The following is a 26,953-nucleotide window of genomic DNA, read 5'->3' as shown; positions in this document are numbered from 1 at the left end:
GTAGGCGGTGAATTTTGCTACCTGGTAGCTGACAATAACACAACTGTTTTGCCAGAGGTAGCAGGATTTGAGGTGCTTCAGTTTAATTATTATTTCCTTTGGCTTGGAGGATGCCCTGTTGTTTTTTTGTTGTGCCCTCTTCCCCATTGCATCCGAATCTAAAATTGAGTTCAAATGTAAATTAAATGTCAGTTGTATAGAATGTTTTACTGAGACACTGTCAAAGATGCTTTACAGAAAAACTGGAAATAGGAAGAATTGGGCAAGACTGAGCTTGAACCACCAAAGATCTTGCTATTAAGGTAAATAAAAAAACTCCTTGGTGGGAAAGAATCTCAGTAGGACTCCAAATTTAGAGGGGTAGCCCATCCCCCACTGGCTGCCTTGGTGTCAGTAGTTAAAGAAGGCTAAACTGTAACAGGGAGATAATTGTGGAATCTTTGAGAACAAACTGACAAGCAAATTAATGTATACTGGTATACAGATCAAGAGGGGCGAGGCAGTGCATCTAGGCAAGGCCTGGGGTGGGTCATGGCTGGATCGGTGTGTGAATTCTGGCTGGGCGAAAGAGCCAGGTGCTCCAGGGAAGAGAACAGAAATGCAAATGGATAGGTAGTAGACAATTACAACGATTAGCACATGTAGAGGCCTGTGTGTAGCATGGAAAAGCCCCTGAGAGTTATACTATAACAGCATATATAAAAGATCTGAAAACCGGGGTGTACACAATTGTGTGGGTGATCTTGGACTGATGGCACCACAACACAGGACAGAACAGCAAACCATGCAGTTCACATGCAGTGATGAGGTGAAAGCACCCTCAACTCCACTCACCTGGTAGCTCTATGGTCGTGATCCACCCTTCCCACACTTTTTCAAATATAGGATTGACCAAAAAGACTGTGTATCTGAAGCCCGAACAAAGATGAGCAGTCCTTGGAACTTGGCTATGTTATCATCTGGATAAATGGCTGTAGTGAAAAGGCATTAATCTAATGTGGGAACACAACAGGGGAGTCGTGGCTATAGTTAACATTGTCGCAGAAGAATTTGTATGAAAAGTTTGTTTGAAAAATGCTGCCATTGTCCAGCAGGCCTTTAAGTTCAATAAAAACAGAAATGGTTCATGTTGCTTTTTGAAGAGACCTGGTATTTGCGTGATTATGTCAAAGTGGTCCGTCTACGCAATGAGAGTCCTCATTTGTGTGTAATGAGACATGATGTGACCGTCTTTTAGGCCAATAGTGGAGAGGCACCCTTGCCCGAACATGATTAGTGATTTATGATTCAAAAATCTGGATGGGTTTATCCTTGATAACATTTTGGACCAACAATGGCAGTATTAATTATAATAAGCTCAGTGAATTGGCCATACCCACAGAGCGTGGCAGAGTCCGTCTGTCCCCACTCTGCTCAGCCTTCAGTCGGCCGCTCTGCTCCTGGATTGGGGCTTTTTGGAACAGAGAGAGTCATGCGTTTCCAGTGGATGGTAATGAGCTGGAAGAGTCCTCGGGCCGTAGTGCAGGGGATCTATAAACACTCCTTCCCACCACCAGAGTGAAATTGCCTTCCCAGAGTCATTACACGCAAGCCCCCAAATAGGGAGCAATTACTTCAGAGTGGGACTAGTTTAAACTCCTAATAAAACAGCGCAGCACGTTGTGTAAAACAACATGCTAACAAAGCTGCTGAGATATCAAATAATTATACCCCTGGATACTAGTGCATTCATTTTGAAACTCAAAAGTAGTGCATTACTGGCACAATACAGTTGCACTACACCACATTCCTCTTCCAAGAAAGCCTGGGCTGGCTACAGCAGGGGAGTATATTGTCTCTTTAGCTGGTACTTTACACAGACCACCATGCACACTGTAATACAAACATACTTTATGATATAGGGAGCTTTTCAGCCATATATGTCTTGCCAATGGAGCAATCTGGAAGAATGTCTGTAACTTTACTTTCTTGCAGGGAAAAAAGGCAATCAAGTCTCAGTGTTTTGCTGTAGTTTATTTACATACTCTTTTCTTTCCTAATTTGGAAACCTCGCTGGGGGCCTTTAACGACCGCAGCAGTGCCTTAGAGCATGTTAAACCTCAGATGTGCTGGAAGAGAGTGGCCTCAGTGTTGCCTGAGCTTCTGTGAAACAGGGGAGCGTGGCCACCCCTAGTCTGGCTGTCTGGAGTTTTCCTGGCCATGGAGAGGTTGTCCAAGGGAGGTAGGGTGCTCTCAACTTCTCCTGGCTCCTGCCTCAACAAGTCTGTTTACTCTGCCATGGCTCTATACCAGGTGACTGAAGCGTACTGTTTTAGGGCCTCATACTCTCATGGTTGAGTAGATTAACTAGGCTGATCTTCACTTGGTGTGCGGTTGACCATCCATGTAATTTAAGCATTCAGGATTTAAGCATAATCTGTCATCATTCAAAGATCATTTGCAAACCTGGCTCTCTCAGTGTAGTCAGACAATCTCCCTGTTTGATATTCTCTTCTTTCCAGCTCAGCTGTCTCGCTGTGTGCTGGGCATCACGCAGATGGTGTGTAGAATCGGTCTTCAAGATTTTGCCTATTACTGTATTCTGAGCCTTCAGGAAGTGGAATACACTGCAGCAATGTGGAAAATCTCTCCTTTTTGTCTCTTTAAAACTAATTGTACTGTTCCATTATGGTGCTTTGTGTGGCTTTTGTTCCGATTTAGCCTGAGGGCCCTGCCCTGACATGTCACCCTGCCCTGACATGTCGGCTGCTACACATCAAGGTGGCAGCACTTTGTGATCTTTGTGCGTGAGGCTTAACGTTTCCTATTTGGTTTAAACTTTGCTTCCTGGCCCAAGTGTTCCTTTTCTCTGATGGGTGGGGGGGGGGGAGGGGGTGGAGGATGGAGGATGGAGATGACCAAGGCTTTGTTTCATCTGAAAGTGACCGTTTCGCCGAAGAAGCCATACCTCATCCCTCCCCTCCGTGGCAAACACGACGGCTCCTTTGATGTGAGCGGTGATTGGTTTGGCGTGGCGGTGTGACTGCCGGAAGAGCAGGGGTCAGGATCCCGCCGCTCCGGGACGGCGGTGCGCGGCGGCGGCATAGCAGACGTGTCCTCTGAGCTCCAGTGCCACCACAGCTGTCTGTGACATTGCTCTCTTTGGGGGTGCCCCTGAGAACAAAGAGCTTCCTCTGCAGTGTTTACACTCCCCAGCAAACAAACTACTACCAGACTCCAGATGCTGTAAACGCTGCAGGCGCTGTGCTCGCGGTGGCTGATGTGGTGGTAGTTTCCTTTGACGCTTGTGAGCTACTTGAAAAAAAATGAAACAAAATAAACATTTTCCACATTTACCCTGCTGTGCTGTTCATGGGTATAAGTTGTCATCTCATGTTGCTCCCTGTAAAAACCAGGGATTCCAATTCGTCCTGGAAAATTTAAAGCCACAGAGCCGTAGAGCCCGAAAAAAGTGGATGGTCTTCTAAAAGCAACATTAGTTCCAGCGATGGGATGTTCTGCTCACGTGTTTGCATACCAGGTATAAAGAGTATGATTACTGGTAATACCAGCATGAGGAATGAAGAGTGTAGTCATTACAGTGCTCGACTAAGGTCTGGATTCAATCAACATTTTTCCTAGTCGTTGACTTGCAAAATACATGTTTTAACAAACAAGGTTTGGTGACTTAATTTTGATGATTGCTTATTTCACACTCGTATATAAAATAAAATTTTTGAAAAACTGGCATGTATTCAGCTAATCAAATTTTAGGACAAATTTTACTGAATCCAGAATTTTGCAAAAAATCTACCTTTTAAGTTTCAATTAAGAATGTATTGTTTTTCAGCATTTCTAAGAACAGTGAGCTAGTAATCAGAAAATAATTTTAAATGAAAATTTCAGCCCATTCCTGCCTGAGGGCATAGCAACATGAAATTATTGCATTGTGTTTTATTATTTTTCATTTTGATCTTGAAACCGAAGACGTGTAGCAGACTGGATTTGATTCTTTTGTTTTTGCATCCTGGCAGATTGGCACCATTTCTTCCCCTGAAATCCATGCTGTTCTTTCAAATGGAAGACATTAAGAGGCCCTCTTACCCCATGGTAGTTAAGCAACAGAACACAGGGTCCTGCCATGTTCATATAACATTGCATTGTGAGTGCATTGCAAGTCAAATGGGCTGTGGGCAGAACATGTGGTGGCATCATTGACTGGTATTTATTAAATATGTGAACAGAAACCAATATTCTAATGTTTGTGAATCTTGGTATAACCAGATAATGGGGCTGAACGCAAGTGAATGGAAAGCAGTCTCTTCTAGGCATCCGCTGTGATGGTTTTCCCTCTGATGCTGGCATCTAAGAGCAGTGTGGCTCTCGTCCATTTATTTACCTGTCTGTCCGTCTGACCATCCTCTTGTGTGCCATGTTGCAGGAAAGAAGAAGGAGAAAAAGCCCAAAGCGGCGGAGGAGGGGAGAGGCCGGAGGAACGCCATCCGGCTGAGTGGGGAATACACGGTGGAGACGGTGGTGGTGGCTGATTCGGACATGGTGCAGTACCACGGTGCCGAGGCAGCCCAGAGGTTTATCCTCACTGTCATGAACATGGTGAGGCTCTTTCACAGAGAGATACTTTTGGTCACATCGAACTGCTATGTGTCTGTTGTAGACATATAAGGATCCATGTCCACAGCTCTTTCACCATTTTCTGAAATGGGTAGATGCATGTACACTGTTCTTTACACAGGTGATTCTCTGCTTCACCAAACTATTTCACTGTCATGGTAAGGCCTTTACACAGCTTTTTTATGGCCATGCACATGGTTAAATAGTAAAACACACACACATATATAATTTACCACTTTGAAAGTTTTGAAAATGTGTTGGGTAATTAATAAATTGATGGGAATACCAGATAACGGCTCCCCAGTGTCTTTTTTACGCCTGTGGACATATGTTTTTTAAGATGCTGTAATAGGCCTGGTGAGAATAGCTGCAGACTCGAGTCTCTATAACAGTGTCCATGCTGTGCAGATCCTCCCTCTTAAGATGACCTCCAAACCTTGAAGCCATATAGGGCTCCCCCAAGAGTCAGAGGCTTTTTTTCCCTGAAACTTTTGCCTCTCAGCATGGGCAGAAGCACTGTTTCAGCGGCCTAGGCTCAGCGATATGTTTCAAGAAATAGCCAAAGTGGAGGTCTTCAGCTCTGGGGTCTAAGCTCGAGGCTCACAAGACTCTGTGCTCCACGCATGTTTGTACCGCGCGGACTTGACAGACGCTGCCAGTGCTGGTGGGATTGACTGGAGGTTTATGTGGCAGCAGTCCCTGGCTCCACAGGGCAGCCCTTTCCCAGGCGCGTTCGCTGAGGTGAAAGGGTGGGGTGGGGAGGGTTTGCATTACAGATGAAGTGTGAAACGCTAACTGCTTTGTGCAGAAGGGTCGGAGGTCACGTTAAATCACACTTCGCTGGACAAGAATCCTGTGTTGCTCTTGGCCAGCCGCGGCATCTCCAGGGGCTGGCCAAGCTCTGAAACGCTGCCGCCGTTTCACTCTCCGGAGCTCCTCATTACCTCTCCCCAAACCTGCCAACCGATTAAAAGCGCTTTTAGGCGGGAGTTGTTAAATAAAGCCGCGTCGTGGAGTCCAGCGCGAGACTGAGGAGAGCTGAGGTGGCGTGATGGAGCGAGGTGCTGGCTGGTGGCCTCTGGTGAGAGACATATACACGGCTACGCTCTGGAAGGGCCGGCTGGAAAAGACGTAAAAATTCACAGCCATGCTCTGCACCATAGATTGCCATCTTTTTTTTTTTCGATCCCATTCAGGGCTTTTTTGTGTTGTAACAACAGGAGGAGGGGCTGGAGGTGAAAGTTTGCTAGTTCGCTTCTGTGAATCCTCTGAATTAAATGTGGGCGGCCTTTTTGTAGGCGTAGGCGTGCTAATCTACAAAGAGGCAAAGTTTTGACACCATGGCCAAACAGATGGTTGAACCTCCCTCGTAAGGGTGCACCTCGTATTTTCAATGATGGATGCTTTACCTTTAACCTCTCTTTGATGTTGGCATTGTTATTCTTCATGGTGGTTTGTTAGACCTTGCCTCCAGCTTGTAATGATATGACAATTCCCACTGCAACTATGCTTTTAACTGCAATGTCAGATTACCTACTTTATACAGATACAGAGCAAAGCACATTGTAATGAATAAAGGATCAATGGATTGCATATATAGGGTCTTTCATTTCAGGATCTCAAAGCCCGTTACGATGAAAGGAGGAGGCCTTACCTCATCCACCTCCAATTGTGCAGTACCCACCTGGGAGATGATGGTGTATTGTATTTCATTTGCAATAAATGCAGTAATTTTGTGCACAACAGAATTTGGAGATTATGATACCTGTCCTTTAAAAATGTGTGTTGGTTTCAAAAGAAGTATCCAGTTTCTGTGTAAAGGACCTCTCATAAGGCATGTAAAATCCTTGCAGTTGCTGTGAATTCTTGCGATCATTAAGATTCTTCAAAAGCTGTGTTATCCGCCCCTTTTTCAGCTGCTTTCATCTCCCGCTGTCATTACCCCCCTCGGGCTTTGTCTTTGGACTGTACCAATATGAGCATGTGGGGGGGGGGGGAGGAGGGGGGAACAGTTTTACTCCAGAGTCCCTCACCGCCATTCTTCCTTGCGACAGGTGTACAACATGTTTCACCACAAGAGCCTGGGTGTCAGACTCAACATCCGCGTGACCAAGCTGGTCCTGCTCCACAACCGCCCTGTAAGTCTGACATTTAACCCCCCCTGGCTTGCCTCGACCTCTGCATTCTCTGCTCAGTTAGGGCTTTTGGAAATGGATGATGGGACAACCCATCCATCTAATTGCATGTTGATTTTCTCACCCTCGGGGGTTATTGAGTTGTTGGGCGCCCTCCATTGCTTCCTGACAAAAAACATATAAATTTTAATGTTCATGTGTTGTTTGAATTTATTTCTAATCAGAAGTTTGAATTAAATGTGATTCCCAAGAAAAAAGAAAAATGTACTTAGTCTGACTTACGAGGGTATAGGAAACCTAACCCATGGGTGGTACAGATGTTTCTCTGCATATAAGTGTCTAACCATGTCTAATTAAATTAATTATCCGGCTGAATATTCTGACACCATAATCAGAGCCAGACTCTTAATAAATCAGTCAAACTGTCAATGAGTATCTATAGCCTTCCCCAGTACGTGAGTCTAATTTATGGATGCTTGGTACTGTATATCCAGCTGTATACTCTCGTGGATTTGCTAAGATACCATTTAATTGTACTTTAAAAAAAAAAAAAAGGACCTTCCCCTTTATAGCTGCTGTCTGAACTCATACAGGTCTCCAGAGATCCAATCTAAATTGCAGTGTAGCTTCCTCTTCTTTTCAGATAGGGCCCTGCTGATAAGTCTAATAACGTGCCTGAAAGCATCACTACAGGAAGGTACATCTGCCCTTATCTCCCACAACAAGGCTTTGAAAATGCTGCTTTGTGAAAGGATTATTGAATGAAGTTCATACCCCGTCTCCAAAACAACTTTATCACCTCAGCTGATTTTAACCGCCGAAACATAATTTTTTAGTGACAAGCGCATAGATATTTCTCTCCATCTATTCCCTTTGGGCTTCACACCGAAAATCAAAGGGCCGCCCTCAGTTTTGTGAAACTTTGTGCCACCCAGGAGACGCTGAAGGTGGGTCATCACGGAGAGCGGTCCCTGGAGAGCTTCTGCCACTGGCAGTACGAGGAGTACGGGGGCGCCCGTTACCTGGGAAACAACTATGTCCCCGGAGGACGGGACGACCTACCGCCGGTGGACGCGGCCGTGTTCGTCACCAGGTGCCTCTCCCGTGATCTCCGCCTTCCTTGCCTCGCTCTGGCAGTGCCTCAGCTGGGACCCCCGTGCATTAAGCCTTTTTTTAAATCCATAAACACATTAGATAAATTGGAGCTCGTCTTGGCTTAGCGCTGCTCGGCCTTAATAAGGCTCCCATTTATTGCTCTGTCAGTGAGGGAGGTTTGTATCCAATTTTCCTTCCCTCTGTCTCTCTGAAGGATTATTTCTGGCATAAAATGTTGCATTCCTAATTTTGGATTAGGTATTATTACCTGATATAATTTTCTGGGTGGAAAAGAAGAATCCTTTTGTTGAAGCGAATTTTCATGTAGTCTGTCAGATGCTATCCCCCCTCCCAGGTCTGAGGAGAGACGAAGGGGGAGGCAACTTAGACAGAGGGGGCTTTTGTTCAGACGTTAGTTTGTTAAATATGATCTCTTTCCACCTATAAGGCCCCCTCTATGGAAATATAGTGTGCCGGATCAGCGTCTGTCTGAAAATGTTAATGCCAAGATCATTTGCGACGACAAGAGCGTATCATGTACAAATTAAACGGAGGCAAGATGGACAGCCACCCCTTTCTCCTTTGTTTAAGCAATTCTTCCGTAATGTAGAGTCTGTTGCATGGCGTCACGTGGAAAGATAATCTTCATGTCACATGAATTAAAGTGGATCTACATGGAACTACCAACCTGTTAACAGCTTCTTATGCGATTAGGGGGTCATTAAATGGGTTTGATTTACACTGAACTTTGGCTGGATGCTGGGTATCCACGTTGTGCTTTTTAAATTATAGCAGCTTTACAGGAGACATGAATACTTGTTCATTAATGTTATCTTGACCTGATGATTTTTAGAGTTATTTTTTTGACCTGAAGTACAGGACCAAAGTGTCCTAGGGCTCACTTTTGGCAGGGCACGTTTTTGGCTGGGCGTGTGTGGGGGCCTCTCGCTGCACGCATAATCTGTGTGATGAGATCACAGTAGTTGGAACGGGAGTGTGCCTGGCTTTGCGCTCTGCACTGGCAGTCTTAGTCTCTGGCCCTGAAATCGATGCTGTCTTGTGACAGTGGCGAGGCAGATCGTATATGGGCCTTTTCACATCTGTTGCGAGACGTCAGAGTTAACGAGCGTCAGCGCTACCCCCACATTCCCCCGCCGCCTCAATCCCCTCATGACAGTCTGAGCGCGGCAATGTCTGAGCTGCCTATACCACCCAGCTGTGTGTCAAATCCACTTTATTCTCAGAGGCAATTTTAGCAGATCAGAATTGCACATCTGAAGCTATTTTTGAACCTTTGCGATGTCTTAGTGGAGAGGGAGAGAGAGAGAGAGCTGCAGAAGCATTGAACTCTTACACATGGGCCCAGGAATGCACAGAACACATGGTAACATGACTAATGCATTTAATTGAGTGTAGAAATGAAATTGCTCTGGTTTAAAAACAAACCAGTAGATCCATACTCGCCCGTACTGTTCTCTACCAGATTGGCTTGACCGTACTTTCATAGACCAGATGTTGTTGGTTGGTATTTTACAGCAGACAGCCTTATCTTAGAGAGGGGCTGCTTACAGTGTAAAGTCTCACATTCTACTGTCTATGCATACATTTGGGATTGTACTGTTCAGATAACATGTTGTCCTCACGCAAAGCCCAGGTCAGGAGCTGTTGAGATCATTTGCATCTCAACAGGGTTCATCAATTCTCAAAATCAATCATAAAATGCCATCTCCATACCAAAAGGCTCTTTGGAAGGTTTGCTTGAAGTAAGCCATTACTACACAAGGCCATGTACACAGTCATACATGCACACACACACGCACGCACACACACACACACACACACACACGCTCAGGATATGCTGTTCTGAGTGTTTAAATGTAGGGGATGTACCATATAACCATAGACAGTTGATATCTTGTCCTTTTGGTCAATTTGATATGGCAGTAATTCTGAGAACCTTAACCTTAAGGTTTGGTTCTGCAAAATTACAGGATTGGTGACTGCCTCTGAAGGCTTTGTCCCTTGCCAGTTGGAATTACAGCGGGAAGTTGGGCAGACAGACAGACTTAGCCTAGTGCAGTTTGTGGCAAGGCAGGCATAAGCTGGCCTTGGCCATCCAGACTCCAGGACCTTTCTCATTTTCTTAGTCCACTGTGTTGCCTTAGACCTATTAATTGCGAGTTCAAAGCAGGTTCCTTTGCTAAACCACGTTGACCTTTGAGACGTGTAATTAACAGTGTTTTGGTAACCAGGGCAGTAAAGAGACCAGGGGTTCTAAAGGAGGCCCGGAAGGCCAAAATGTGCCTTGTGTATCCTGGTCAAAATTCTCATCCCTCTGAGAAAGCAAACAGCACACAGCCTAAAATCTCCTTATTAGTTTAAACTCTTCCTCTGGGTGGTCAGATTCTAAAACCCCAGCAAACACTGGAGAGTTGAGCCTTGGTTTTAATGAATGTGTGCCAAGATGAGGACACTCTCCCGTGTGAATGGACGTTGTATAAATGATTAAATGTACCGTGTTCTTGGATACGCACTAGTGTTTAATTTTCTGTGGAGCTGAATTCATTGCTGGTTTTTGAAAAGTCCAATCAAGAAAAGATAACTACACCAATCTGCAAAAACAAATGCAGTTCCAGGGTTCAAAATTTTTTTGAAATGTTTATAGAGCCATTAAATCTTCCCACTTAACTTTTAATTCTTAACTTCAGCTAAATTTTTCACAGGAGTTCATTTTCCCCATTTCTTTTTGTACCCACCGAGGGGGTGATTTGGTGCAGGTAAAAAAAATATATACGTTGGTTACGATTTCTGATACCGAGCAGAGAGGGATGATCTAACAGCCCCCTTAGGCTAGCAGATATTATTACGAGTACTTATTAGCAAATTATTTATTATCGAGGCTTCCGCCCATTTTATATTATCCGTTTATACCCCTTGGTATTCACTGATATCTTTCAGGGAAGGTTCCTTACCCAAAGGTACAAGAGCAGTTCCCTGCCTGGGAAACAAACATCTTATGTGTGAGCACTGCTTGTCCAAAGACCCAGCGGTGTACAGTAGAGCATTCCGGTGTTCTCTGGCATGCTGTACTGTAATTGTCACCGTGGTTTCACTTTATATCCCGATGTCTGTATGCAGCAGTTTACACCTGGAAGCTTGGGCTGGCTGTACATTAAGGACAGGGCCATGTGTTTTGACTGGAGCCATCTCATTGAGTCGCAGACTTCTCCCTTTGATGTGCTGTGTGGGAGTAACTCACGGAATAGTGACGCTCATTATTTTTGTGTACACACGATGGTCAGTCTCCACAGCCTCCCACATTTTGCAGTTAAGTTTACAGAAGTAGTTGAGTCTCTTTTTTAATGCTAACAGATCCAGCCCACCTGAGAGGCTGTGTTTTATTTATCCATTTTAAAAGGGCTCCCCGTAAGTAAACATAATGTGGTTTGAGCAGCTGTCAGAAAAGAGAACGAATTGGCGTGATGATACAGCTTATACAGCATTTTCCCGTGTATTCCTAACGCATTCCATTATTTCTGCATCCGTAACATCTGCATGTCTTTCTCTTTCCAGGACGGATTTCTGTGTCCATAAAGATGAGCCATGCGATACAGTAGGTGAGTGACAATCGTAATTATGGCCAAGCTGCTCAGCCAAGCTGCTTTCGCAGAATATGGATGCAGATACAGCGAGATTCATGTTTTTTGCAAACACGCACACATACAAAAAACAAAGGACCTTTAATTAGTGTGACAGCAGTTGTAAACCAAAATAAAGAGCCGTAATGACTATGATTAAATTGTCAAAGAGCTTTTTGGACGGAATGCTTGAAATGACAAATGAGTTTGTTTCATGCAGATATGGTATCATTGGCAACAAAGTCGTTATGTGTTTTTCCATCCAAATATATTTCTGTAAGCTATTTGCATATCCTTGTGGTATTGTTATTCTACAGCCAAATGCAAACCGCTCAAAATATATGGCAGTGTGGCAGGCAGAACACTTGACATTTTGGCCACAGTTTTCATGACACTTTGGCTGCAGTTTTAATTCCACTTGAGACTGAAGTTCCCTTGTGTGCAGAAATTATGAATCTTCTGTGGTGAAATGTTGAAGGCCACAGGTTAATGTCTCCCTGGAGGGGAAAGTCATGGCTCCTCCCACCCCTGAGGCTCCTGGGTCTGCTGTATAATTGAACACCAGCATCATCTGAGGGGACATGGCAGCCTGGCCCTGACTCACAAAATGCATATTGCGCATCAGTCTTACTGTGACCACAGGCGTGTGATACTTGACAGTGCCAAGTGGCATTTAAGGGGTGGGGGTTTTGCTTGGCTGAGTCATGTAACAAGGAACAGTGGGAACACGGTCATTAGCCATCATTGCACACAATAGAAGCACACAGTTCTTTTTATATTTGAACTCCCAACTGCCACAATGTTCACTGTACCAGACTATGTACAGTCCTACTGCGTGAGCTGGTAAATGGGCAATGCTGCTTTGCTCATTTCTGGAACCTCGGCCGCTGTAATCATTATTAACTGGTTTAGCAGAGGGGTGACTAGCACAGCTCATTTTTGGAATGTCAACTATTTATATAAAACTTAATATTTACTTAAGGAATGTGGATTAAATACTGTACAGTGTTCAAGAGTGCAACAGTAGTGCCCCTCTCAGTGTTTCGAATAGCAGCCTTGTGATTACCTAAATGATGCTTCACCGGTAATTTGATCAGATTAGGAATGTAGAGTTGTCTTCTCCAGAAATGCACCTGCTCACAGACTGATTTGCATGGTAAAGATGGCTTGCCTCCATCTTGTACTGTACAGTTTGGTAGTACGTGGTCAGTGCCCACATATCCTCACAATTATGCCACTTCACTATTGGTGGGGTAATTTCAGAGTTTTTCTGGAGCTGCTTTCTTTATCACAATCATGGTGGTGCATGTCATTATTTGAAAATTAAATCCCTGTTAAACTTGTGGTAGCCTGATAATCACATTTCCTTATATTTTATCATAATGTATAGTGATAATTTAGCCTTTGGTGAGGGTTGTCATTCTCAGTTTTGTTTGTTTTACTTTACTATACAGAGTGTTATTTTACCGTAGTCCCGATAAATGCTCCAGGAATAGCACTGTGACTCACTTGATTCTTTGCCAGACACTGTGTCCCAGTGACAACAATAAAGGCAGAGCAGCTCCAATGCGTTGGCTTGCCTGAGAGCCAACAGTGTTATCTTGTTCCTTTTTCAAAAATACTTTCTCTTATATAGTTGGTTGTGGAAAGCCATGCTTCCCGTCTCTAATATTTGAGGAAGAAAACCTGTCCTTTTTCAATACTGGCACTGAAGTTCTGAACAGTAATAATCAGGAACTAGGTATAAATCCCAGTGGACTCAAGCAAGTAATGTAGTGTTTGTGTCCACTATGTTAGCAGGTGGAAAGAGGCCACCACCAGTGGTGTCATCCTTCATTAACCCTGACCTTGGGCAGGCCTGACCAGGCTTCTGCAGTGAACGTACTCAAGACATTATTAAAATCTCGATTAAACATATTTCCATATAATTCTCTATGGTTTCCTGAGTGTATGAATCAGAGTTATCCCTTTGTCTTGGTTTATCATTCCAGCAGATCTGGTGGTTTGATGAGTTGATTGAACACCTTTAATGAACTTTGCTTTTGTCTGTTCATTTATTTTAAAAAGGTGTTCATATTCTTTGCTAGTTTTAGGTCTATGAATGTGGTTAGTTCCTTTTGTATCCTTTCCATTTTCTCTTATGTAATGTTGAAACACAGCCATTTCCAACCTTGATTTATGGATTTGGTAGCCTAAGGATTGGCTTCAGTTTTGAAAGCCAAAGCACATTTATCTTCTTTTTATTTCTGTAACATGACCTGTTCTGTAGTTTAGCTGCACACATGTTTTTTTCTGCAGAAAGTTAAATAAGATAAAAAAATAAGTAACTTGCTTTCTGCAGTAAAAATGTCATGTATGCTGAAGTAAATATTTCAGTCTTGGGCCATTTTACCCCCTGAATGGTAAGCATACTTCTGTATATGCACAGTACTACAGACCTCACATCACATCACCCTTTTGAACTCATTCAACTAAAACACACACAGTGATATTCTGAGAACAGTGTGCACATCAGGAAGGGTGGAATGGAATCTTTGCTGGTCCAGGAACAGAGCAGACAAACATATTTCAGTCACTGCCTGGAATAAATGCAGGCTTTCTTTACTCTTCATAAAATTTATGGGGGACCCGTTGAAAGGGGTTTGATTGCAAAGTGATAAGTGCACCTTAGGGGTATTTGTGTCGAGTGGTGGGGAAGTTGGCTTCCTGTCTTTTGAAGTTCTCCCATTCTTTCTGGAGTGACGTAGGCCTTGCCTACAGCAATCAGTTAAACGGTGTGTCTGATCTGAACACGATAAAGAGTTCACAAAACCAGACAAGTAGTCGGTGGCCTGAATGGCTGCTAGACCTCCTCCCCCCTTATATTTGAGATAACAAACGCTTGGGCCCTGATTCTATCGAACAGCTATGCCATTTAAAAATGAGTAGCTTATATAAAGACCCATTATTACTTTTTCCACATTTCCTATTCATTTCAGAGACACCAAACTTGATGCTGTGGCTGTCCAAGGGCCTCTCCTTATACTGCCAGGTTTTTTAGGCAAGTCACAGACCCTATTTGAAACCAAAAGGAGCAAAGGGGTCATTTCACTCTAAATATACTGGTTTAGATATTGTTTTCCATTGCCATGATAATAGTTGATGCCAGTTTAATTGTTTTTATTTATATTGCAAGATGTGAAACCTGGATGGGTTGAATGGTCTTATCTCACCTAAATTATTTATTTTCTCCTTTAATTTGTAAGTCATGAAGGGTGCTGAAGGGGCAGTGTCCCCATGCCCTGATGCTGTTTTACTCACTAGGGGCTTTCTCTCATTCCTTTCAGGTTTCCTTCTTTTCCTTCCCATTCATTTTCAGTTCAGTGGAATTGGTGTGTTAATGTGATAATGCTTAAGTAGGATTATCTTTCCCATTGGAACACTCGCTGTGTGGCTGCTAGTGTAGACTGGACCTCACAATACGAGCAACCCTTTAGCACTCCTGGCCAGTTGTTTTCCATGGGCCAATGCTTTGTGTCTCGCCGTCACCCCTGTTTTTGTTTACCTTTTACAGTGGAGCGATCTGGCTCCATAGCCTGTCAGTATTGTGTTCCCCCCCCACACTGTGCCAGTTTGTAGAAGGCCGAAAAAATGGTAATGAGATTTTGAAACTGGGTCGGCTTTGTGAGCCTCGAAAGCAAAGTGTAAGTCAGCAGAGTAATACCTTTGTTCCTGCGATGGCTGCTTGGAGTCTGGCTGGAGGTGAACTTTTTTGGCAATATACTATGTAGTATCTAGAGGTACAGTGCAGGATATATCATATCTGTTCTTATTTCCTTTAGACAGAATCTGATACTTCACCTCAGTTCTTCCCTCCGGGTGTTAACCGTCAGTCTTGCTGTTACCTTTAGTGTTGGTTATCTGTTGTCGTGGTTACATGTAGTTACACATGTATTGTATTCAGTTTTCTGGATTCCTGTCCCCCATCTTGTAGGGCCAGTGTTTTTTTTTTTGTTAGATGATGAACAGCTTGTGATGGTGTGGTGTGGTGTGTGTGTGTGTGTGTGATTCTCTGTGCTGCCTGCACTTCTTCTCATGCACTCTGTAAGACCCTCTGATAAGGCGAACTGGCACGCTGGTTGGGAACGAAGCTCCGTGTTCAGCACTTTTCCACTGGAGGCAGGGCCCTGGCTCACGTGTCCCCATAATCCTCCAGATTTGCTTGGGAACGCCAGGCATTTTGTCACACTAGGCAGTGCCCCAGAGGCCAGGCATTTTGTCAGACAAGGCAGTGCCCCAGAGGCCAGGCAGTCAGGTGGAGGTGGTAGTCACGTAGGGGGCCTACAATGGGCGCCTCTTCTTTTATCAGCAGCGCAGTGTCTCAGGTCAGATGCTTTCAGCCTGTGCCCGGAATATTATCTCCACGCACATACCTGTGATGTAACGGGAGGTCTGACAATCTGCACCCTCAAGCGCTCAAGCCAGACAGGCTCTGCAGCTTCAGGCGCCGAGCTCAAATGCACCCCCTGTAAAAGGAACATCCGAGCTGCGTGCCCCCCCCCCCCATAAAGCTTTACTGTACACTGAGCGTGACCCACTTCTGCCCGCTGTAATTACCATTTGGACAGAAAGTCAGATGTTCCATTGTTAAGTCCGTCCTGTTCTCTTTCATGTGCGATCATGTCAGCAGCAGAAAGGACTGGCGTATTTTAGCATTTAAGTTTTTTTTTTCTTTTCATTCTTTTTTTCCTTGACTCAAATGTTTATAGGCCTCTTGAAAGAAAAAGCCCGCCTAACTGCTGTGGCTTTTGTTTAGTTTATTCCTGTGTTTGTTTTCTTATTGCTTCTTATCAAAGCAGGAGGGCCCCGCTCTTGGCTGTGTACACTGGCTGAATTTTGGTATGGGGGGGGGGGGGGGGAAGGCGAGTTGAAGTAATATCCTGGTGGTGGCGTTCCGTTTCCTGTGTTTGGTTTACATGCACAAAAACAGAAAAGAACAGAGGAGAAGGGAGTAGCTCTGTCCTGGTTGACCTAACTGCTTTCACAAGGTGGGTGTCATTAGGGCCAGTTGGGGGTCGGCGGGGGTGACCCGTTTGTGAATCAGCTGATTCACTCTTTGCTCCTGGCGGGGTGGAGGTCAGGGCTGAACAATGCGGGTGGAGCAGAATCTGCCGAGCTGCCCCGTTTGTGCTGTGCTGAGCTGTTACATTCGGGACCCTCGGCACGCGGGGATTCCACGTGTGAATGAGAGCCCCCCCTTCATGTCCTAACGGCTAATTAACTCGAAATAAATAATTAGAAAAATATTGCTTGTGTGTGGGGGAGCGCTGTGTGTTTAGATCTGCGATGGAGCTTTTCCCCTCTTTTGAGTCTGTCTGGATGGGTGCTCAGCCAGGGCTGTGAGTCCGGCGGGGCCTTTGACTGGGAAGCCCCAACAAACGCTGAGTCAAATCTGAGCGCCGCGGTGAATTTGTTTCTTTGTCCCCGGCTTAAGCGTCAGAAGTTCTGGCTTCAAAGTACCTCTGGATCTGCAAATATCCGCGCAATGCATTACCTCATACCAGCGCCATTTCATTCCAGCACCCTCTTCCATGGAGCGCTTCCCGGCATTAATAGGTATGTCAGCGCACTTGCCGACAGACAAACGGCTTGCTGGAGGCGCGGAGTCACCGTGGGCATGGAGCAGGCACAGACTATCCCCACTTCAAATGCACCATAAATCATGGATCTGAAGCTGATGATTGATAGTCATTTTTATATGAATAATTGTTGCCTTTGGATAGGTATGCGTGGTTGTAAAAGGGGGGGAAATGAGGAAATCCTCGTGGTGAGAACATGGGGCAACATCTGTTTTCTTCACTGCCAGCCATTTCTTCAATTGGTCAGGAAAATTGACTGGATGGAAAACTACATTTTTTCAGCTGTCAATTAAAACGTGGGTTGATGGATGGCGAAGCCGCACTATTTAATTGTGCTGCTTATCAAAATGCCCCTCAGAGTAACCTTGAAATTTTCTAACTTTGCATAGAGGTTGGGGAAAAGATATAAAATTGCATATCTGGGCTTGTAGCGAGAATTTTTCAAGTATATGGGCTGACTGATGTGTGTCATTATGAGAACTTGCCATCTTTTTTTCTGTGGTTTGATGAGAACTTGGCCCATTTTCCTGAAGTCATAAGGACTTTCTCACTTTCTCTACTGATGATAATGCCCTTTAAATATTTGAGTTTCAGAAGAAACTCAAATATTTAAAGGGCACAAGAAAAGTTGAGCATAATTTCAGAAATGAAATATAACTGCAAGCAACTTTTGAAAAAAGATTTCCTGCATCAAATTCTGTATACTGTTGCATGTGGACTTGTTTTATGTAAACATTTTATGTAAAAAAAAGAAAAAAGTTGGATGGTGCAACAGCTATAGTTCTTATCCAAGTTGTAGTGATGCACTTGGTGGTCTGAGAAGGAATCCTGCCCATGCCAGTTTTGACTGGGACCTGGAATTCCATAAGACTTTGCTTCTCCCAGGGTGGAAGGGTGGGTCTCCCCTTCCTCTTTGCTCATTAGCATCTCTTATAGTCCATCTGAAAATGGAGGACACGAGGAGATAATTTTTAAAAAGACTGAAATTTTCTCAATGACAAAAAAGTGTAATGATGGAGCAGTTGAAAGGATAGAATTTGGAGCCACTGAGATGTGTGTTTTAGCTGTGAGCTAGGCAACATTGTATTTATCATAAATCCAGAAATGAAACTTGCTATTTTGTGTATTGGTCTACCTCATAGAGATATATTCCCTTTATTTTTCTGTGAAATTATTCAAGAGGTTCAACAGCACTCAGCTAAATGAAAATTCTTGTCTTAGTCTTATTTTATTTGCTTTGCAAATGCAACTTTGGTCCAGTAACAATGATTTTCTTTCAGTCAAAATTATGGGGATAAATAATTGAAATATTCATTAGATACAATATATGATCAAGATGATACCTTTGAAACATCCAGAAGGCTATGTCAAGCTCCGTCCAAAATCCTATTCGCAGTCATCTGTATCACTGTGACTGGTTGAGTTCAGTCCCTTTAAGAGAACTGGATTTAGCATTTTTGTCTTAAAAGAATGACCACAGATTTTGGGGTGTAGACCACAGGTCAGGGAAGTGGTGTAGTCTGGCACAAGATTCAAGCCTGGGCCTAATGCTCTGTCCCTGACAATCATTAAATGCAGGTTCTACAGTTGTTTATAGTGGCTTCTTATTTTATTGGTTATGCAGAAACAAATAAGCTGGTTGACATGGACCCATCCAACCCACATCACAATTTGTTCTGTGCATTACACAGCATTGCCAATCTTGGTCTGACAGCTGGTAGACTGGTCTCAATAAAGCCAGCCTAGACTCGTCCTGGACCATTGCTGCTCATTACGATGCAATGCTTCATTTAGCTCATTAACTGACATCTGTAAACTTGGGTCAATTAATCATTTTCAAATAAATATCAATGTACCAAGAATGATCTAGCAGTTCAACAGAAGGAACAGCTTTGCTCAGTGCATGCTGAAAGCCAAGTTATGCAACAGTGGAAATGGCAACCTTAAATCTTTTTCCTGTTTTTCTTTTGGAAGGATACAGTTTCAATAACGGCACTGTGAATTCAGCTGCGGTTACTCGCTAGTCGAAGTTGGCATAGTGCTGTTCTTTATTTTTTTTTATTTGTTTTTTTTTGCTTGCATGCCTTCATCACAGTCCTCTGGTGAAAATTTTTGCTAAACCCATGACGGACTGTTTATAGATGTGGCCAGGAATTGTGCCAAAATGTCAGTGTATTCAGGAAAAAATGCCTTACCAGTGCACCAGTTCTGTTCATCCTGTTAAGGCACAGTTCTAGTTCATGGAGGGGCCCCACCGTCTGTTATCGAATCCAGACCACGGCGGTGTCGACTGTGGCCACCTTTATGGCTGGGTGATGCACAGTTGGGTTTAGCATTGCTCATGGATGGGAAGGTTTCAGTTGACTGGAATGACTGGATCTCATCATACACCAGTGACACCCACTGGTGGATTGGGCCGATTTGGTCTGTTAAGGTGCACATGAAATGTTTTCCTTTGACTTAGGTTTGTTTAAGCCCAACCTGTGACCTGTGGTGCGATAAGAAAAGGTGGCTAACATCACAAGCTTTGAAGGAGAGCACATGCTTGTTTGCACTGTTTCAAATTGATTGTGGAAGTTGTGGCAAAGAGCACTGATAAAATGAATGAATAAATGCAGTTGGACACTCCAAATTGCAAATAAAAAAGGGTAAACGCTTTAAAAAATAAATGTCTGCTATGGCTGCGACCCACTGTGCCATAATACTCTGTATTGCATACATTACATGATACCCTGTCAAGTATTTCTTTCCTATGAACAAATCTGAACTGGCTCCCCCAGTAGCAGTAACGCTGTTTATCAGTCTCTCCACTGGATTTTATCAACAAACCATCGAATAAATAACTGACCCATCTGACAATTCAGTGAAATGCATTGTACTCCATTGCGTATCTACTACATTTTGCTCCAAACATTATGATGTGCTTTTTTTGGATTCCTTCTGAATTCAGTTTTATTGTCTTGTCAGTGATTTAATTTGTTCTGGTCCGAATCCAAGCGTGACTCCAAACCTTATTTCCCTGGGATCACTGGATATCATCCAGTGACAGACAAAAAGCAGGTGTGTGAATGGGACGCACTGAAAGGTAATACGTATTAAAGCAACTTATTTGGTGAGGTCATTTCAAGTGGCGTAATATTTTGGTTAAGGATTGATTAATTTTTCAAGACACAAGGCTCTCCAGTCCCACATTTAAACAACCCCGAAAGCTTTTGAAAATCTCTGATAGCTCAAAATACCTAAACTTGTTCACAAGTTTGAGGGGAGCACATGGGAGTAGGGTTTCATCTGTAATCAGGCAGACTAACAGTATTTTGTCTACTCAGGGGTTGGAGTTTGTACTGTCTCCCCAGTTCACTGGTATGTCCCAGCAGCCCTGGTTTATAGTGGCAATAATATTGAGATTCCTTACATTTAATTTGTGCACTGTCTCTCTCAAACTATAATAACATCATTGTGCATGCCCACTGGAGCTCATGATATCTAGGTACATGTGTTTTTGAGTGTGAACTTGGTTGCACTCTATAACATGTCTCTGAATAAAGACATTTATTTGCCTTAGCAGCCAGTGCAAACTGTACTCATGTCCAGTATGTGATGAGAGAGTAAGTGTTTGTGTATTCTAAACTTGTAACATGTGCGTTTACACAGAATAATATGTTTGCAGGCCATTCATAGTCGACAGTGACTGGGAATCTAATGGGGCGACATAATTTATACCATCATAACTCATGAAGGTATTGCTTCAGTGGGAAAGATGTTCCCCACCTCAGTGCACAAGAGTGACTCCTCTGGCCAACTGGAAAACAGCCAAGTGAGATGTGCAATACTGTGGCACTATGGCTGTGCAGCACAGCTAGTGGACTTCAGAGTAAAAAGAAGGAAAAGTTGAGTTCTTGCATTCAGAAGACACCCATGCTAATCTGCATCTTCCTCAGTTGCCTGAGGGTGTTATAGGGATGGTATGGGCTTATAGTACTGTTTGAATGTGCTAAATCAGGAAATCAAAAAAATGCTGTTACAGCACAAATCACAAAGTTATGGCTATAGAATCAGTGAATCTGCGAAGCATCCATCGTAAAAAAATAAAATAAATAATGTAGATGATTTGCCCTTAATAGTACAAAAAATAGACTCCCAAAAGATGCATGGAGAATATTAGAAAAGAGGTTGGAATTTTGCTGACCTGAGGAAACTTAAGCAGTAACAAATGCATACAGTTCATAGTGCTGTCATTTATTAACACTGATCTTCCCCTGTTTACTACTGCAGTAACACAGCAATAATTACCTGTCTTCATCCGACATTTCTTCCTGGAGCTGCTCAGTAGATGTTTTAGCTATTCTTGCCTAACCTCAACATTACGATTGTGTTCTGCCACGTTGTGTTCCACATACATGTTTGCCAAAAGCATATTTTGATACAGATTTTAGATAAGTAAATCTCAAGCTCAAAGCTGACGGTGTGAGAAGGGTGTGCCCAAAGGGAATGAGCAAAATATCAACACAGGGCTTGATTTACTGAGACCTTCAGCATGTGTAAATCCATTTAGCACATGCAAAACCAATAACGTATTTCTTGTGCACCAGTGGTTGGTTGTGTTATACATTTTGTGTGTGCTAAAAGGTTTTGAACGTGCTAAAGATCTTAGCAAATCAGGCCCATAGTTGTAAAATGGGATTTCCTTTTCGTTTAGGTATTACTGAACCTACAGTATATGAAAGCTCAATGAGCTTCAGCTCCATGGGGCTGCAGTGGTGAAGAGTGCCTCTCACCCTCATTTGCTGTATTCATTCTCAGGAATTGCCTATTTGGGTGGGACTTGCAGCTCCAAGAGGAAGTGCGTGCTGGCGGAGGACAACGGGCTCAACTTGGCCTTCACCATCGCCCATGAACTTGGCCACAAGTAAGCGGCTCCATTCAACAGAGCATCCAGCTGTGGTTGCGTTAACAAACATACTTTTCACGATCACCATCTTTCTCCCGGATTGGTATCTCTGGTAACTATCCTGCTAAAAACTTGCAGTTGGCAGTTTTAGTCCCTTGTTGAATTTATTTATAATTGAATATTAATTTTATTTTTTTATAAGGGGGGTGCACTGCATGCATGTACCCGAGCAGGATGCAGTGTACCGGTACTATCCGTAGTCGGTGCTACCCTTTGGTGATGGTTGAAATTATTTTCCTTCCTCCTACTTTGTAAAGCACTGTGATCCTGTGTTGAAAAATGCACTGTAATTCACTTTGAGATACTGTGTTGAAAGATACTATATAGAATGCAAGCACTTACTATTGATACAAAACTAAATACTCAAGCTAAAAAAAAAACCAATGTTCTTACCCTAATATAGGTCTTCATTAGTCAAACACTCCTACGGCTTTACCCTGTTTGTATCCAGAACAGGATTTGCGATGGTATTTATATAGACTATACTTAACAGAGTTTCCACATCCGTTAAGTATAGTCTATAGTATCTGTCGATCTCGCTGCCTCAGGCCATGGCTGTTGTAGCACCGAGGGACAGATCTCAGACTCTTGCAAAACGTATCCATTTGCCAGTGCTTTGATTTGTGAGGAATCTCCTATTCTCCTTGAAGGTTTGAATGTGAGCCTCAAGCTATTATCATGGGGTGACGGATGTTAGGGACACAGTATGTGGCAGAGGAAATCTTTCTCTTCCCACCCCTCCAAACTCCTTGCCAACTCCACTGGCAGTTTGCATCTCTGGATTCTATAATATTTACCATCTCAGAGAAGCCCATAGCTTATACCTTTGAATGAAAGTTTCTTCTTTTTTATGTTCAATCCAATTTTTATTCTTTATTTTTTCTCTTTCTCACAATTTAGAATGCTCGGTCATACTCAAAGACCCATTTCAGGCATTGAACGGTGTTATGCCAATCGCCACTTAATTTAAGACGACCTGAACAGGTCAATTGCAGAGTGCGGATGATTGAGCTGGATGAGTAAGCCAGCAGCCACAGATAATAGCTTTTGATAGCATTGGCAGTGTTTATCTTAAGGATGTATTAATATTTCTCACCATGTGTAGTACATTTATTACCAGTACAGCATTTGACAGTTATTTTAAACTAATTGTTTACTTACTGCACGCTAGTATAGTTGACTTTCTGCTTGAAGAACTCAAAACGTGATGCATAAATTCTTCTATACTAAAAATGTTCTGTGTAACTGAATGATCTCTTTAAGGCATGTCTGTCATGAGTCATATCTCTCAATAGTTATTTTCAGTGAAGGTTAATGTTCCCCACATGCACTTCAACACCCTTCTAAGTTTGTTTTAGTTTCTCCATGCATTTAGCTCTTTTAAACATGACTGTGTCTAAAGTCATTTGAAAGAGGTATCTGGTTACAGTAGGAGAGATTTTTAAATGGTTACACATAGCCTATGACAGGAAAATAATGGAAGGCTAACACCAAAATAATAATGTTGTCAAAAATATATCCCCTATGACAAGGGGGTTAAGGCCTTGCCAGTGCACTGTCAGGTTATCACAGGCTATATTCTGTATTGGGCCAGTATTGACATGCAGGAGAAGTTTTAATGGTCAGACTGGACCAGTTGTAATGACAAGGTGTAATGAGCTGGCACACAGCTAACTGTAATACTATCTTTACTGGGGATATCATTATAAACTTTGTCACAGACATTACATACAACCCTGTAAAAGCCCTCGTTGCACTATCTTTGTAAAATGCTTTATTAAACAGGGAATATTAATTTTAAGTGCCCCTTTTTACGGTTAATTTAAAGACTGTGATTTTGTACTTAAGAAGCATTTACAATTTTTGTGTTTTTTCCATACCACCAAGCTTTATTTTCCCTCACTAAGTAAAATTCATTGACAGTGCAGACTTCTCATGGCTAAATGCCATCAGTGAAGATGTGACTGCAAATAAAAGAGGCATGTGTACATCAGCAATGTGAAAGGGAGGCTTCCTGAATCCCTCAATGGGCGGGGCTACAAAATGGATCACCAATATTGATTATCCAATCAAAAGATTTGTTCAAATTGAGTAACTGGCAACCCGCAAATTCTCTGCTCAGTTTATAGGCATCTACTATCCCATTTTTAGAAGAGATGGAATTCAATACCACATTCATGGAGCCACAAAACTGACCACTGAGGTGTTCCTGGGCAGGTTGTAAAGTCTTTCAGTTGTCCACCAAACAAGTGCAGATCAAGCTTGTTTCATCATCCATGGTTCACATGGAATGCTTTAAGCCTCCTTAAGCTCTCTCTGGCATTTACGCCTGCAGAATGTTAGAACCAATAAGTTGATTTGAGATCAGTTACAAAATGAATATTTATGGTGATGAAATTTCAAAGGAAAATGTAAAAAAGGCTGATATTAATGCCATTCCAAGTTAAATTTAATTATTACTGGAACAAGTCAAATATACCATCAGCGGTGTCCTTCCCACAGTCGCTTTTAATTACAGACTCTCCCAAATGCACTAGGAGACCTGTCAGAACAAAAGTGGGGCGAAGAGATGTTTTTTTTGTCGTTCTAATAGTTTATTGCATTTCTGAGTGTTAAATTTGAACAGAAGAGCATGGCTTGTTTTCTGAAAGCTTTTCTTTAGTCTTGTGAAAGTTCAGGGCCAGTCAGTAAAGGATGACAATTAGATTTTTAAAAAAATCTGTTTGAAATGCAGTTTTCAGTTCTGGTGCAAAAACCTTCGCTTTGACTACAGAACTTAAAATTGAACTTCTCCATTCATTATTTATTTTATTTCCTGGATGAAATTCCAAAATGCTGAAAAATGACTTGAGTTCCATTATTCGTCATTAGCTGTTTGTCTTTAAATACATGCTATGGATAGACTTAGAGCAATCTACATTTGATGTAATGAAATGTTGGCTCACTTTGTAGACACATATCAATGGATCTTGAATATGGTGGAGATGCAGCCCAATTTACATACTTCAGAGTTCAGCTTTACCTTTACAGTATAGATAGGTGGATGTTTCATACTCTATAGTGTGTAAGGTAAAGCTGACCTTTAGTCTTTGTAAATGTGGCTGCATCCAAGATCTTATGGCTTTGTGTGATTTGTGCTTTGTGCCAGTTGGTGGCAATGCTCTAGTGCACAGACTGGCTCAGCAGTAACTAAGAGTTATTAAAAAACGTCAAGCGGCCTCCCCCCTTCCGCCCACCCACCAGGAGCGTTCAGGTGTCACAGGAAGACATTCCCTGCTTTTCTTAGCTCATCATCTGACCCAACTGGGCGCTTACTTGTATGGTAAGCAAAAGAATATTTGTACGCCCAGTCCTTATACACAAATAAGACTGCAAAATGGAAGTCCATTTTCATCTTTTATATCCCATGCCTTATTTGTGTGCACTGCAATCAATGTAATTTTCCATTTCCTGCTTTTCTCTTTTCCATCTTTTAAAACTGAGAATGAATACTTGAGGTTGGATCTCTACTTTTTTAGTTGTTTTTAATTGATTCTCTCACTGCTGCAGTTCAAACTAGGTTGTTGTTTGTAATTTTCCAATGTAGGTCATGGCTTTCAAAAGAAGTGCATTATAACCGTCTACAGCAAAATGCTTTTCGCTCACAGAAGAGCCGTTTCCCTGCGGTAGCGTTTAAACAGTTTTACACATGCTACCCAGACTGTGCGTGGAGAAATCCGGTGCAGGCTGTCCCGGCGGCTTGGATCGGCGCGCGACAGCTTGGACGGAGGCGTTTCCAGCAGCCCCGTGTCGCTCGGAGACTGGGGGAAAAAAAGGGCCTCACGTCTGCTTTTCTCCGCAGCGTCGGCATGAGCCACGACGACGACCACTCCACCTGCACCGGCCACTCCCACATCATGTCCGGCGAGTGGGTGAAGGGCCGCAACCCCAGCGACCTCACGTGGTCCTCCTGCAGCCGAGACGACTTGGAGAACTTTCTCAGGTCAGAGAGCAATCCCGCAGCTGCTCCCCTTAATTGCACTCTCACTCACTGTGGCCAGGGTTAGCGGGTCCAACGTAGCTCTGCTTGTAGCATGCGAGCTTGCAGTTTGGGACATCGTTTTGGATGCAGTGCCATTTACTCAGGTGTAAGGATACAGAAGAAAATGATGTGACGTCGTTTTACAGGACGCCCACATGGTTCCAGCATGGGAGTTGCCGTTGTTCCAAACAGTGATGCAATACTGCTGCTTGTTAAGTGCTGGCTCAGGACATTCCAGAACGTATGACTGTTCACATCCCCATTAATGAGTCAAGAGATGCTGATTTGGCATGAAACCCGTCACTGTGTGATGTAGGAAACTCTGGGATAGAGTGGTGAAACGTGTCAGAACAGCTGTGTGGAGACATGGGCACGGCAAAGCACACAGCAGGGCAGTGTGGTCGGAGTCTACGCTGAGAAACTGGCCACTGCAGATTTATAAATAACTCTATTACATGACTGGAACATAAACCTCATCCGCAGCCTGCAACATGCAGGGGTAGTTGTGGATTCTGTGTGTTCTGGTAATATCCATATCTAAGTACAGACACATCAGTGGTTTCTGGTTTCTTTTCCTTCTTATGGCTCCTGCAGCAGCAGTATGGAATGCCATTTGATAAGTGAATGTGTGATGTGATCTGAAAAGTGCATGTAGGGAAAGCAGAACCTCAATATCTTGAGACTCTGCATGAAAATGAAAGAACATGAAAGAGTCCCTCATATAAATGACAGCGTGTTATTTTCTGCTGCTATTCCCATCTCAAGCAAAAAAGCAATTATTGCCTCAGGTGAATTTAATTAAGCTGTGGTCCTGAATGGCTGTTAAAACACAATGTATTTATCACTTGGTATGCCGCAGCTGTGGGCTACTGCATATTAACTATTAC

The 26,953-nt window shown here is 43.1% G+C and overlaps 1 protein-coding gene across 2 annotated transcripts in view; it reads left to right on the top strand.

Moving 5' to 3' along the window:
* adamts17 (ADAM metallopeptidase with thrombospondin type 1 motif, 17) overlaps positions 1–26,953 on the top strand; it is an 80,288-nt gene that overhangs the window by 9,031 nt on the left and 44,304 nt on the right. For both annotated transcript variants that reach the window (XM_064336621.1, XM_064336622.1), the window contains exons 4-9: positions 4,421–4,593; positions 6,666–6,749; positions 7,682–7,839; positions 11,415–11,458; positions 21,898–22,003; positions 25,887–26,027. In XM_064336621.1, coding sequence (XP_064192691.1) covers positions 4,421–4,593; positions 6,666–6,749; positions 7,682–7,839; positions 11,415–11,458; positions 21,898–22,003; positions 25,887–26,027 — 706 coding nt within the window. The remainder of the gene's footprint in view (positions 1–4,420; positions 4,594–6,665; positions 6,750–7,681; positions 7,840–11,414; positions 11,459–21,897; positions 22,004–25,886; positions 26,028–26,953) is intronic.

The sequence above is a fragment of the Anguilla rostrata genome, chromosome 5 (assembly GCF_018555375.3).
Source record: "Anguilla rostrata isolate EN2019 chromosome 5, ASM1855537v3, whole genome shotgun sequence".
In the NCBI taxonomy this organism is placed as follows: Eukaryota; Metazoa; Chordata; class Actinopteri; order Anguilliformes; family Anguillidae; genus Anguilla; species Anguilla rostrata.
The sequence above is the reverse complement of the archived record's forward strand: the minus strand, read 5'-3'. Positions and strand labels throughout refer to the sequence as shown.